This window comes from Mus pahari, chromosome 22 (assembly GCF_900095145.1).
Source record: "Mus pahari chromosome 22, PAHARI_EIJ_v1.1, whole genome shotgun sequence".
In the NCBI taxonomy this organism is placed as follows: domain Eukaryota; kingdom Metazoa; phylum Chordata; class Mammalia; order Rodentia; family Muridae; genus Mus; species Mus pahari.
The window spans coordinates 49,450,410-49,463,544 of record NC_034611.1 but is presented as its reverse complement, the minus strand read 5'-3'; the positions used below and the strand labels follow the sequence as shown (position 1 = coordinate 49,463,544).

Here is a 13,135-nt window from a genome sequence, read left to right as displayed (position 1 = left end):
TCACCCTTGCAAGAAAGAGGTAGTCAGACTAGAATGCCTCTGAGGTCCCCTCTGGTCCAGATGACAGCACGTTGGGTGATGACTCAGATGGGCAGCATCAGCAGCATCACCGTGTAATGGATGTGTTGATTTTTTTTTCCAGCATTTTCTTTTTTTTGTTTTTGTTTTTTTTAAAGATTTTATTTATTTATTAAATGTAAGTACACTGTAGCTGTCTTCAGACACTCCAGAAGAGGGAGTCAGGTCTCGTTAAGGATGGTTTGAGCCACCATGTAGTTGCTGGGATTTGAACTCTGCACCTTTGGAAGAGCAGTCGGGTGCTCTTACCCGCTGAGCTATCTTACCAGCCCCCAGATGTGTTGATTTTTAAGTCCCACCAATTCCTTAACTCTTGGCCCATTTGCTTCTCTTGGCAATCTCTACTGAGGCTCTGCCATCTTGCAAGGTGCTGAAGAAGAGGGAAAGTGGGTGCAAGTTTTTCAGACCTGTCCTAGGCAGTAGACCCAAGGAGGGAGGACAATGCCAGCATGCCCTGGGGTGTGTGTGTGTGACAATGCTAGTATGCCCTGAGGGGAATAGTATATAATTTATAGCACACAGTAGTAATAATACTATGATTAGATACAATATGTGTGCAATTTTAAATTTTCTAGTAAAAATTTCTAGTAAAAAGAAATAAGTAAAAAGAAATGTGTAATTAATTGGAGTTATATTTACTTAACCCCCAATATAGAAAAAAAAGTATTTCAATGTACAATCAGTATAAAAATTGTTAACGAGCCATTGAATATTCTCCTTTTCGGTACTAAGATTTTAAAATGTGATTTACAGCACAAATGGGCTGTACTAGATATATACTACCAGTGCTCACCCACCCTGCTATTCTCACAGGTAAACACCATGCTGCTTAGGTCCTTATGAGCCAGGAATTATCCAGCTGAGGGGGTCATTGGGGAATGTAGAGGTAGAAACAGAGGCAATATTGGAGAAGTTAGTCCTCTCTGCAGGGTAACTTGGACAAACACCTGGTTGGAATTTGGGGATCCCATATGTTTTTTCCAATGTAGGGTACACACACGATGACAGTGTCCACAGAATAAGGCTGCCCGTGGTACTCACAAACTCTGTTGCCTATGTGGGTAGGGCCAGGCAGATGGCTTCTAATGAGGGAAACAGGCCAGGCATGAGAACAGAGACTGCAGTGGCCAAAGCAAGGGAGATAGCACAGCCCTGTGGGCAGGCGGGCAGCTGTTACCAAGTCTCAGCTGAGTGCTGCTGGGAGAGTGGGCCTGAGCCTTCCCACTCCTCAAGAGCATCTAGACCCCAGGATCTCTGTGTGGAGGTGGATGCATGCACATTAAAAACATCTAGACTTTTAAATGGTGGCAATTCATTTCAAGCATACCATTCCTATCGTTGCTCTACATGTTTCTTTGAGATAACTTATTTTTGGTTTAAATGTAGTTTTACACTCCATTTGTTTATTTACTCGTCACATCTCATCTTCGATAGGGTAGAAGTGGTTGGTGAGGGAGCAAAAGCTGCAGATGGTGGACTTGAGTGAATGGTCCAGGGGCATCAGGTGTGGCTGATTCTGAGTCTAGGGCTGTGCTCCTGGAGGCTCTGGTGTTGGTGACTGCAGCCATAGCTGGACTCTGGGACCCCCTAGGGTATCTTAGTCCATAGGTGTAGCTGGCTGAGTGTATCTCCACATGGCCTTTCCATCTGTGGCCTGTCACATCCCTCGGGCCTGATGCTGTCCTGTGGCAAGTGTAGAAGCTAAGGCCCACATGGGAAGGCCAGGGGAAAGGTGCTTCAGATGGAGATGAACAATAGCAAGATGACGCCTGGTGTCCGCGTCTTAAAGATCTCTTCTCCTATGAGAAGGAGGCCAGAAGGAGACATCACCCTTCCGTCCCTATTTCAGAGCATCATGGCTGACATGCTTTTCGGTCTACGATACCAGGCATCCTCGGATCTTCCCAGCACTTCTCTCTGGGGCTCCTGCTGGGGACTCCTCATTGCATGTCCCGTGAGAGTACCTCAAATGGGAAGGATTCTCTGGCCAATGCACCCCCACTCCAAACTCACTGGGAAGCCTGTGTTGTCCGCCACAGAACTGTTTTTTTATAAGAAGGCAGAGTCTGTTGCAAGTGTCAAGAGAAAGAGGGTCCCTAGCTCTCTCCTAGCTTGTGTCCACCAAGGCAAGTCTTACTGTCTCTCTATTTCAAACAGCTAGAGATAAGGTGATGTCTGCATTTGTATTTGTTCTAGTAGCCATGGGGTCTTCTCTACCACCCACTCTAGAGGCATCATACTGCTGTCTTCAGGAACCAAGTCTGAAAAGAATGCTGATGTGGAGCTAAATATCACTGAAGCAGTTCTCTCAGGCCGGTGGGAGACTTCCTGGGACTTAAGCTCATTTGGGATGCTGCATGTGGGAGTCTAGAGGGCCCGGCAGGGCGGCAGGGCAGACAGAGATGGTGGGTAGAGTGGGGACTTTCTTCTTCTCTTCCAGTTCTGTGGCTCTAAATTAGCGGCTAACTGCTGGGACAAGTGGCATTCCCAGTGTGTGTGTGTGTGTGTGTGTGTGTGTGTGTGTGTGTGTGTGTGTGTGTGTGTATGTGTGTGTGTGTGTGTGTTTGAGTATGAGGGCCCAGCCTTCCTGGCTCAGGTCAGACTTTTATGAAAAACCTCAAAGCTTATTCATACTTGCTATTTTACTCTATAACCAACAAAACCAAAAACATCTTTGCAGGGGATGGAGGTAGCCTGGTGAAGGATAGATCATTAACTACTTTATTTAGCTATTTTTGTTTTGTTTTGTTTTGTTGGATTTGGGCTCGCCCTGTATGTAGTCTAGATAGCTCTCTAACTGCCTATATACTGGCCTCAGCTTCCTGGGTGCTGGGGTTTGTAGGCACGTGCCAGCATGCCCGCCTTACTTTTGCATAGTGTGTGTGTGTGTGTGTGTGTGTTTCTTGTTGTTGTTACATGTGTGTGTGTCTAAGCTGCAGCTTCATGCCAAGAATCATCCTCGATCAGTATCCTACCTCACTGTTGGGGCAGGACCTCTCAGCGAGACCCAGTGCTCGCCGATGATTGCTCTAGCTAGCCACCTTGCAATGGGCATCCTCTGTCTGTGCCTTCTGAGGCTGGGATTACAGACAGGCTGCCCAGCATTTACATGAGTTTCTCAGATCTGAACTCTGGTTCTCATGTTTGCCTGCCAAGCGATTCAGTGGCTGAGCTATCTCCTCAGCCCTTATCCCCCTTTTGAGACAGTTTCACGTAGCCCAGGCTGGCCTTGAACTTACTATGTAGTCAAAGATGACTCTGAGCTTCTGACCCTCCTACGTTGGGGTGCTGGGATCACAGCAAGCTTGAATAGCCAGGCCTTGTGTATACATGCTCTGGGCAGGCACCGTACCAGCCAGCTACATCCCCAGACCCCATCACACCTTTTCCAAGGCACCACAATGTGTATTTTTGTATACATTTATTTTTATTTTTTTGTTTACAGTGTAATTGTGAGAGGTGGTGGGATATGGTCGTAAGAGGACCTAGTTTTTCAAAGGAGGGAGATGATGCCGGAATGGGACCCTTAAATGCTTGCAATGGAAGATTCTTTAGATTCTGAAAAATGGATTTTGAGTCTAAATAGCTTCTGTGTTTCATAAGGCCCTGATTAGCTGAGAGGACCACTTTCTTCAAGTGCATCTCAGGCCTTGAAGGTAGAGGTCTGGATTAACCCTGTGCTGTGTGTCCCTGGCTAAATCCCTGGAGGATGTTGGGCTTCCGTCTCTTTATCAGTATTAAACCAGAGCATGCTAATATGTTACCCTGGGCCATGTTCAGCATGCTTATTCTCAGCAATATAGAATGGACCTTATATATTTACTTTAGATATAGTCTCACTATGAACCCCAGGCTGGCCTTGAACTCAGGATCCTTCCGCCTCAGCCTCCTGAGTGCTGGGATCACAGTTGTTCGATATGCCTTAAGCGTCTGTTTTAAAGTTGAAGCTTCTCCTTCATCTTTATGAGGACAGCAATGAGGATCAGTTCATCTGACCATCATTACTAGCTACATCTGGCTAGTTTATTAATTCAACCCTAATAATAATGATAATAATTCCATGGGGGTAGGATTGATTCTTACTTTCATTTTCAAGATGAGGGAACTGAGGTAGGGAAACTGAAGGCTGGATTTGAACTCCAGATCTCTGGTTCTGGGGTCTGTCCACTTACTCCTGTGCTGCCGTGGCCTGCTAGTGGTTCTTGATCTCTCGTAACACTTTGCCAGTGATTTACAGGTATTTGAAAAGACATGTGAAAAATACACTTTCTTTTGTCTTTAGACAAATTTAATAAAAAGTGAGGGTTTTCAGTTGGACTTCAGTAGGAAATAGGATGTATATCTAACATCTATATACTTACATATCTGATACGTCATTGTAGACACACACACACACACAAATTAAATCAAGGCTGCCAAGATGGCTCAGCAGGTAGTTACTTGACACATCTTGTGACATCTTGTGACTGAGTTTATCCTTTCAATCCATATGGTGGAAGAAGAAAATCAACCCTGGAAGTTGTCCTCTGACTCCAGCATGTGCACACACACACACACACACACACGCAAAAATTAATCTTGAAAAACTTTTTAAAACCCAGGTTGGGGAGCAACATAATTCAAGAGGTCAGGAAAAGGAATCTTACTCCCAGGTCTTTATTCAATATACTCTGTTTGCTTAATGGAAACAACGACTTTGAGAATTGTAACAAACAATTGTACACATATACTCAATACATTTGAGGAAGTGTTTAAGCCGACTCATCAGAAAAGGGCTGAAGACTTCACTCAGGTGGTCAGGGATCTGGCGCTCTGTGATTAGGCTTGCTGCATCCATGAACAAGTCCATTCCAGAGATCAGCTACCGATGTCAAGTGCCCTGGGTGCCTAGCACCACGCTGTATGTAAGGTCAGGCAGAGCCAGAGCCGACTTCCAGTGAGGTTAACAGGAGGCATCTGCTACTTCTGTTCTTCCTGTGCAGAAGCTGGGAACCCAGCGCAGCCTTAAAACAGACATTCAGATACAACAGTTTGTCCTGTGTAAAGTGCAGGAGATGAAAACAGTGGGCACAGCTCAATCCTTGCTTGTTGGTGAAAGATGGTGTTTTGAAACAGCAGCGGGGATGTGGGTATAACTATGAATCCAATGTGAATGTAGTGTTTTTTTTTTTTTTTCTTTTCTCTTTTTTCTTTTTCTGAGATGGGGTCTTGATAGTTCAGGCTGGCCTCAAACTTTCAGTCTTTTGTGTCTCAGCTTTCCAAGTTCTGGGATTACAGACTTGCAGCACCACACCTCATAGATATCTTTATTATACTTATATGTTATCCACACAGTCTATAGTGGACCTGGGGAAATGGCTCAGGGGGCAAAGGGCTTGCCCTGTGAGAACAAGCACCTGATTTTGAGTCCTTAGAATCCACATTTATGAAAGCTTGGTAGAGTTCTGTGAGGTGGCTCAGCCAAGGGATGGTGCTTGCCACCAACCTGAGTGTTTGCTTGATCTTTGGAGCCCATATGGCGAAGGAGGGGGAAGACAGACCCTCTGGGTCACTGGCTAGCCAGCCTACCCCGAGTAACAACATCCGAGGTTGTCTCTTGGCCTCCACACACACTCACACGATGTGCACGGGAGTGTGCAGACACATGCTCATACACAGAAAAATGAAAAGTAGCCTATGATGAACACAGAGTACTTTAATAATGACATAAAGCTCTACCAAGTGTCCCGTTAAACACGAGCAGTTCGAGCCAGGAACAGAACTCTTCTAGAGAAAGTCCATCTTTTATGATATCACGCCTCACCCATTTCCAGGGACTTTGGGTTATCTTTGCTCTGTGTTCAAAGATGTGCCATGCTAGTGGTGTCTGGAGGCTCCCACTGATCCTGCTGGAAGCTCCCTATCAGGGCTCCCTCCCCATGCTCCTGGAGAGTGTCAGAGCTGCCAGGCTTCGGGGAAAGAGGAGTCAATGCAGCCTCGATCTTTAAATACTGAGAGCCTTCCTGCAAAGTTTTAATATTTTTATGAAAAGTATTTGATTACTTAAAATAATCAAAGAACAATTTATGGGAACTCCGTGTCTGAGCTGAGGCCACAATGGAGCAGTCTTGCTCAAGGTCATAGTGAGGTTCATGCTGGAACTGCAACAAAGACTCTAGAAAGGCAAACTGGGACCCTTCTGGCTCCCAGCTATGTGGGTCCTTTCTGTGACGAAGTTTGTTGGTTTTAGTTTAATAAAGTTTTACTTTTTTCAAATATCCTGTCTGTTGAATGTACTCTGGTGTCTTTGGCGTTAGCTAGGGCATCTCTATTCTTTGTGTTTCTGGTGAGGATGACATGGGCTTTGAGCTTTGAAGTCAGGTGGATGCATCTTCTGCTAAGACACTCCTGAAGGCTGCTCTGGCCAGGGAACCTGGAACCTTCAGTCTCTCAGAGAGCACAGCTGGAGTGGTTCTTAGTTGGGCACTGTCTACAGAGTTTGTCAAATAGGACCAGGTGGATGACTTGGTCCTGAACTTTGCCTTTGGATCACCTATTGTGACTTTGCCTCACATTTGTTTACTGGCTTCTTGGTCTTTGGCCAACTTTCTGGTGTTTCTTCTTCGTGTTGTCATCCTTGGACAACATGGCAAACTCTGGAAACAGCCACAAGCCATGCAGCTAAGCTCCTCCCCATGGGATGGATCTGAGCTGGCTTCCTGGTGAAGCCAAGCCAAGTGCTTTTCTCTGGGCAACAGCACTTCAACCCTTCAGTGACACACACACTCTCCCTTGCTGATTCCCCTGGTGGGTGCATTAATCTTATTTGTGGAGTCCTTAGGGCCAAGAAACCAATGTGGGAGCACTGCCAGAGGACAGACAGGTTGCCTGGTTCAGTTCTTCTGTCCCACGGGTGGAGGCTGAGCTCTAGAGAGGGGAAGGATCTCTGACAGGGCCGCAGATACACCTGCTAGGCCAACCCGGACCAGTATCCCATCATCTTCTTTCTTCAGAAAAGGAAGAGCTCAGCCAGGTGTGGTGGTGCACATCTGAAATCCCAACACCTAGTAGGAGAGGGAGGAGAATCAGGAAGGAGTTCAAGGACAGCCTTTGGTCCATAGGGAACTTGAGGCTAGATGAGCTAGGTGAGATTCTATCTCAGAAAACTTAACCAAAGTGTGCGCGTGTGCACACACACACACACATACACACTGATCAGAAAGGCTCTTAGGGTCCAGGAATGGTGGGTGCAAGCCACCCAAAGACAGCCATGGGAAAAATCCCTTCAGAACCCCTAATTCCCAGCCTGGGCTCATAATCTCCCAATTCTGCTCTTCTCTTGTGTCTCTGCTTACCTAGCCAAAGGTTCCAGTCTCTCTCTCTCTCTCTCTCTCTCTCTCTCTCTCTCTCTCTCTCAAGGTAGGGACCATGCTATACTAAGCTTGCACTTGTTATGGAGCTGGGGTTAAATCTGAGCTTCTGATTTTCCTACCTCCTTCTCCCATGTGCTGGGACTATGGGTGCGCAGCACCACGTTCAGGTTATTCCTTGCTGGGGGTGGAACCCAGGGCTTCCCTCATGCCAGGCAAGCCCTCTCTCAAGGCAACGACACCCCAGCCTCAGGGTCTCTTTCCTTCTCAATGGTAAATAGTCATTTGTTTGTTTTCCCCCAACTGCCCACAGGATCATTCGGACAAAAGTACAGCAGCCCCCCAATCAGCCGGTCCCAGCTTCCAGTCACAGCATAGGTAAGAACTTTTTAAAAAAAATTTGAAAATCTAATGGGCTCCAAATATTCTAAAGAACTTTTAATCATTCTTATGGACAGATAATTCTGCATAAAACACTTCACACGCGTCCTAATACTCCTTCTTTGTCATTCTCCAAGGGCTGAACCTGGCAAATGAATTTTATAAATACTGCTAAAAGGTTTTGAATTTTACTGATTATTATGATAAATAGCTTTCACCATGAGACAGAAAATTGAAATCTAAGCCAAAAAAAAAATCCACTAATGGGGGTCTATAGAATGTCAGATAATTAAAGTAATAAATCAAGAAAGGGATACTTATTCATAACATTTTCTGCACCATTAGTCAGTAAGTAGTTTTGAATGTGTTTTTTTCCTCTTCTGTAACCAGCCTTCTGCGGTGCTTTGTGCGCTTGCAGACTTGAGTGAAGATGTAGCAAAACTTCTCAAACTTTTTTCTCTCCCTTGCTCTCCCTTCGCTCTCTTGTACTCTGCCAACTGTTGAGGGCTGCCTGTGGGGTTTCTGAGGTCCACAAGGAAAGTCTGAGTGGCCATGACTCACTAGGGTAGAGTCCTAATTCACCACACTCAAAAGTCTAAACTTTCCTCTTGGTTCCTCTTCAAAGAGGAGTTGAAAATGACATTTATAGTCAAGGCACGTTCTTGATGTCATTTCTCCACTCGGGACAAGGGAATACTTGTGGGTTGCTGGGGGTGGGGGGCGGGGGGGTAGTTACTCTATTCTAAGAAAGTCGGTGACCGTCCAGTAAGCTTCTGCAAGTTTCACACCCCGAGAATTCTGCAGAACTGCACCCCAGGTTGTGGAGTATCCCTGTGCATTTATCACTGCCAGTCAAATCTGTGTGTATGTGCAGTGTGTGTGTGTGTGTGTGTGTGTGTGTGTGTGTGTGTGTGAATGTGTATGTGCTTACTTGAGGAAGCCAGAAGAGGGCACTGGATCCCTTGGAGCAGGAGTTACAGACAATTATGAGCAATCTGATATGGGTGCTGGGGACTGAACTCACGACCTCTGAAAGAACAGCAATTAACCAATGAGGCTTCTCTCCTTCTCTCCGGCCTCCACTGCCATTCTTTCTTTCAATAAAAACCTGGTCAGAAAGCTGTCAGAGGCCTGGCTTCTAATTCCGCTCCTGCTATTAACTCATGCAGTCCATGAACCTCTCAGCTCTGAGCACCAGTTTCCTTGTTGTTGTATGAAGGATCACAAAGGTGTTCTCTGGGGTTTCTGGTCCTCTAAGGATAGCTCTTTGAATGAAGGTAAGACAGAAGTCCTCCCTGCCCAGAAAACCATTCTCATTCAGCACTGCCATTTGAAACACTTCACTATGCACCTGTGATGTGGAGCCTGGTGTAAGATCAATGCCAGACAAAAATTCCTGTTCTCACGGGCTTCCAGTCCCATGGGGGAAGTGTGGGAAGGGGATTTGGGAAAACAAAACAAAACAAAACAAAAACAAAAAAAGCAAAACCACAAAACAAAACACCACTACTGCCACCAACAAAGCTAAACAAAGAAAAAAACAAAACCATAGCAAATACAAACAAAAAACCCCCAACCAAAGCCCAGAAAACAGGTCTGCTTGCAGAGCAGAAGGGGAGCCTCCTCTTTGCGGGGTGGGATAATGGACTGAAGAGGGTTTCCTGGGTGGGGCGAGGGCTGTATGTGGCTGACATTTCATTTGGCTTTAACTGTTCTGGGTGAGTAGCATAAAAACAAACAAACAAACAAACAAGCAAACAACTATCTTTCAGTAGTATCAGGAATAATTCTACAGTAACTCAGAAGAGTGGTATGTTTTGCTGCAGAAATATCTATTAAAACCTAATCTGACATGTATACAGCTTCACACAATGTCCGGATTTATTGAGCACTGAGGGCCCTAGATCTCAGAGGGTCAGGGACTAGTTTAAAGTCATAGATGAAGCCATAACTGGAACCTGGGTCCTCTGTGCCCTGTGTAATTACAAAATTACTAAGCAAGTGTCATTGGCTCTGTGAGTGACACAGCCAATCCTGGCTTCCACAGACTGTTGTTGGAAGTGCCAAATGGTCTTTTTACTTTTACTTTTTTATTTTTTTGTTCTTTGCACCTCAGCACAGAAGAGGTTGTGGGATTTGCATAAATCTATTTTGAGGAGCTTTTTTTTTTTTTTTTTCTGGTGAAGAGAAAGAGAAGTTAGCAATCTCTGCTTTGGTGTCTCTTTAAAAGGCTCTAAAACCAAGCTCAAATGTGAGCAGAAAGGCACTGTGCCCTCTGCAGAGAGGGTGCTACCTCTGCTCCAAGAAACGTGACTTATCACCCCCAGCCTCATCCTGCTTTGCAAAGTAATGACTCCACCTGCCTCCAGCTGGTTGCTCATGGAGAGGTGTGAGAATGGTCTGCTGCTCTTCGCCAATGGAGGAAGAACCCCTACATCCCACCAGTGGAAATCCAGCCCCGTAGTTAGAGAGGACCCTTGTGGGTCTCCTGGACTCTAGACTAGGAGTCACTGGGAAACTGACTGAAGTCCCCTCTCCTCCTGACCCCTAGGGACTTAGAGACCTGGCCCTGGCCACAATAAGTCACCGCCTCTGTTTCCACTTCTTGGAAGGGAAATGTTAGAACTGAGGCTGAGTTTGGTTTAGCTAGGTCACCTGGAGCCGATTCACCCTGTGAAACTAACTCTTCTCACATTTGGCAAATAGAAATGACCAGAAGAGCCTGGGCTGCTACAGGGATCAAGTGGAAAGCATGATTGCCAGTGGAGATGCATTATCGTTTTCCAGTATTCACCAGTGAAGAGCATACTTCTTATTACACTTTATGTGTGTGTGTGTGTGTGTGTGTGTGTCTGTGTGTCTGTGTGTGTGAACACATGCATGGATGGAATGTCAGCAGAGATGAACATGACTCCAGAATGCATCTAGGTGTCTTTCCAGCACTGGAGGTGGCACCACCCACCCCACACCCGCCCTCTTGTCTCCTGCACCCTTGGACTGGCAGGGCTCTTAGTATAATTTCCCTTTTTATCCTGTGCTTGTATTCCCTTTCTGCTGGGTCGGGGTGGGTATCCTTGAGTTGGCACTTTCCCTTCTGCGGCAGTTGTGCCCAGCCCAGTATATCTGGTGAGCACCTTTGTGACAGGCTGGCACCCCTCTCCTTCTACAGTGTCTACAGGCTCCGTGACGCAGGTGTCATCGGTGAGCACCGACTCCGCGGGCTCCTCATACTCCATCAGTGGCATCCTGGGCATTACGTCCCCCAGTGCCGACACCAACAAGCGCAAGAGGGATGAAGGTAAGAGATGGCTGCGCATTCAAACCCAGGATGAACCAAGCAGGGTCTGTGCGGAACCCTCTCGGAAGGCAGGAGCAAAAGTGCAATACAACGTGCTTAGCTGCAGAGGACTGGAGTTCCCAGGGCTCTAGCCTTTCTTGAGATAAGGAAGATGGACAGGTGCCTGTATGGGACGCCTTCCTAGCTGGTCTCCTCCCATCTTTACACCTTGGGAGAGAAAAGCCATTGCAGCCTGTGCTTTGCAGCCTTTAAGAGGATCCTGAGGTCAGACATGGTGTCCCAGAGCTGCAGTGTGTAGAAGGTCTGAGCTCAGCACCAGCGTCTCCTTTGTGGATTTTGGAGGCAGGGGAGGGGTTGGGTGGGGCAGCTGTTGCTTTGTCCTGCAGTAGGGGACACATGTTGGGAAGGAAGGGCAGGCACTGGAAACACTCATCTGGAGAAAGTGGAGTAATGATGTTGGAGGGTGGAGGGACATAAATAACCGTCTCATTTTTGCCCTTGGACTTGAGAGGAAGGAGCCCTGGGGCCTCCTGGGGATTACAGAAAGACAACTTTTTCCTGTGCTTCCTGAGCAATTGAATCTAGCCACCTCTGTGTAGGACACATGCTAGAGTAACCTGGCCTCCTTCCGCTGTATGGGCCACTGGCACTGGCTGAATTAGCTAGTTTGAGAGGAAAAATGACCGCCTGGAAGTCTCAGTCTGAAAATGTGTGTGTGTGTGTGTGTGTCTGCTTGTGTGTGTGTCTGCTTGTGTGTGTGTGTGTGTGTGTGTGTGTGTGTAAGGGTGTCTTTGTGTCTGTGAGGGTGTCTGTGTGTGAGTGTGTGTGTCTGTGTATGAGTGTGTGTGTGTGTGTGTGTGTGTGTGTGTGTGAACTATGGTCTAGGGCTGGAAAGTAGAGTTACAGAATTTTGATTCAATTATCTATTTGCTGGCACAACTCTTGCTTAGCATCATGTAAGGGATATATGTTCTCATGAATACATGCCTAACTGTTTAAGATCTGTAACTAGAAAATTTAGTCAGCCTAGTGGTGGATTGGCCTGGGGTCTGTGTGTGCCAGGCGTTGAAGATGGGCCTGTGGCCTCAGTGTGCAGTGGTAGGCCAAGCTGGCATGATTCATGGTTCTTAAGAGTGTGCCTCGCCTCCTTCCCTGGCTCCCATGCCTTGGAACAGATGTCAGAAGTCTTTAGCTCAGTGGGTTGCTGTGCCGGCTTGCTGCGGGAGGCAGTAGGCCTGCCATCTCTGTTGGTTTATGGAGTGGATGGTGTCATCTTTTCTCTCCATGTCACCTGGACGATAAGCAGTTGTGCCAAGCTGGTGTCTGGCTGTGTTTGATCACAGTGAAAGGCTGGCTTAGAAGAAGCCCCCTTGCAATTGAAAAACTCAGGCAGAGATTTCCTTTTTAGAGAAAGGAAAAAAAACCCCACTAGTTTAATGTGTATTAACAGACAGATTCTGAGCGGGGAGGGCATGGTGCTAGGGAGTTATACCGATTTGAGACAGTTTGCCTGTCTCAAAACGAAACAAGAACACTCAGGATGAGACGTAGGACTGGATGCTCGCAGTCCTAGTACCGAATCTCTTGGTACTAGGTTCAAGACTAAAGTCTTGAACCCCAGGAAGATTTGGGGTGAAGTTTCAGTCTGTGGTATGGAAGGAGTTGATAGTGTTGGAAGCTTTACAGGGTTGGGAAGACTGGGGGAATCTGTGCAGCAGTCTGAGGCCCCTCAAAGCTGTCCTGCTTCAACAAGAACAGAGCAGGTCTAACAGAGGAGCAGCTCTTGTTGGGGAGATGTCGGGGTGGGGGTGGGATGGGGCACTGCACAGGGGGCCTCATCCTTTCTCTCCTGTATTCACATGAATCTCTACGTTGGCCCAAAAGAGAGATGAATGGGGCAGAGTCAGCACCCTCACTTTATCAGGGAAGGTAACCAAGGTTCCAGGGTGCTCTGTGACATTGACAGACACATAGCTTGCCTAGATGGGGAAGGAAAGGAACTAAAGAACCCCGTGACCTCATCCCCTGT

At 46.8% G+C, this 13,135-nt stretch overlaps 1 protein-coding gene across 4 annotated transcripts in view; it reads left to right on the top strand.

Moving 5' to 3' along the window:
- Pax5 (paired box 5) overlaps positions 1-13,135 on the top strand; it is a 179,160-nt gene that overhangs the window by 19,786 nt on the left and 146,239 nt on the right. For 3 of the 4 annotated variants that reach the window (XM_021222113.1, XM_021222111.1, XM_029533308.1), the window contains 2 exons: positions 7,741-7,805; positions 10,978-11,106. In XM_021222113.1, coding sequence (XP_021077772.1) covers positions 7,741-7,805; positions 10,978-11,106 — 194 coding nt within the window. The remainder of the gene's footprint in view (positions 1-7,740; positions 7,806-10,977; positions 11,107-13,135) is intronic. The other variant, XM_021222112.1, reaches the window with a different exon arrangement.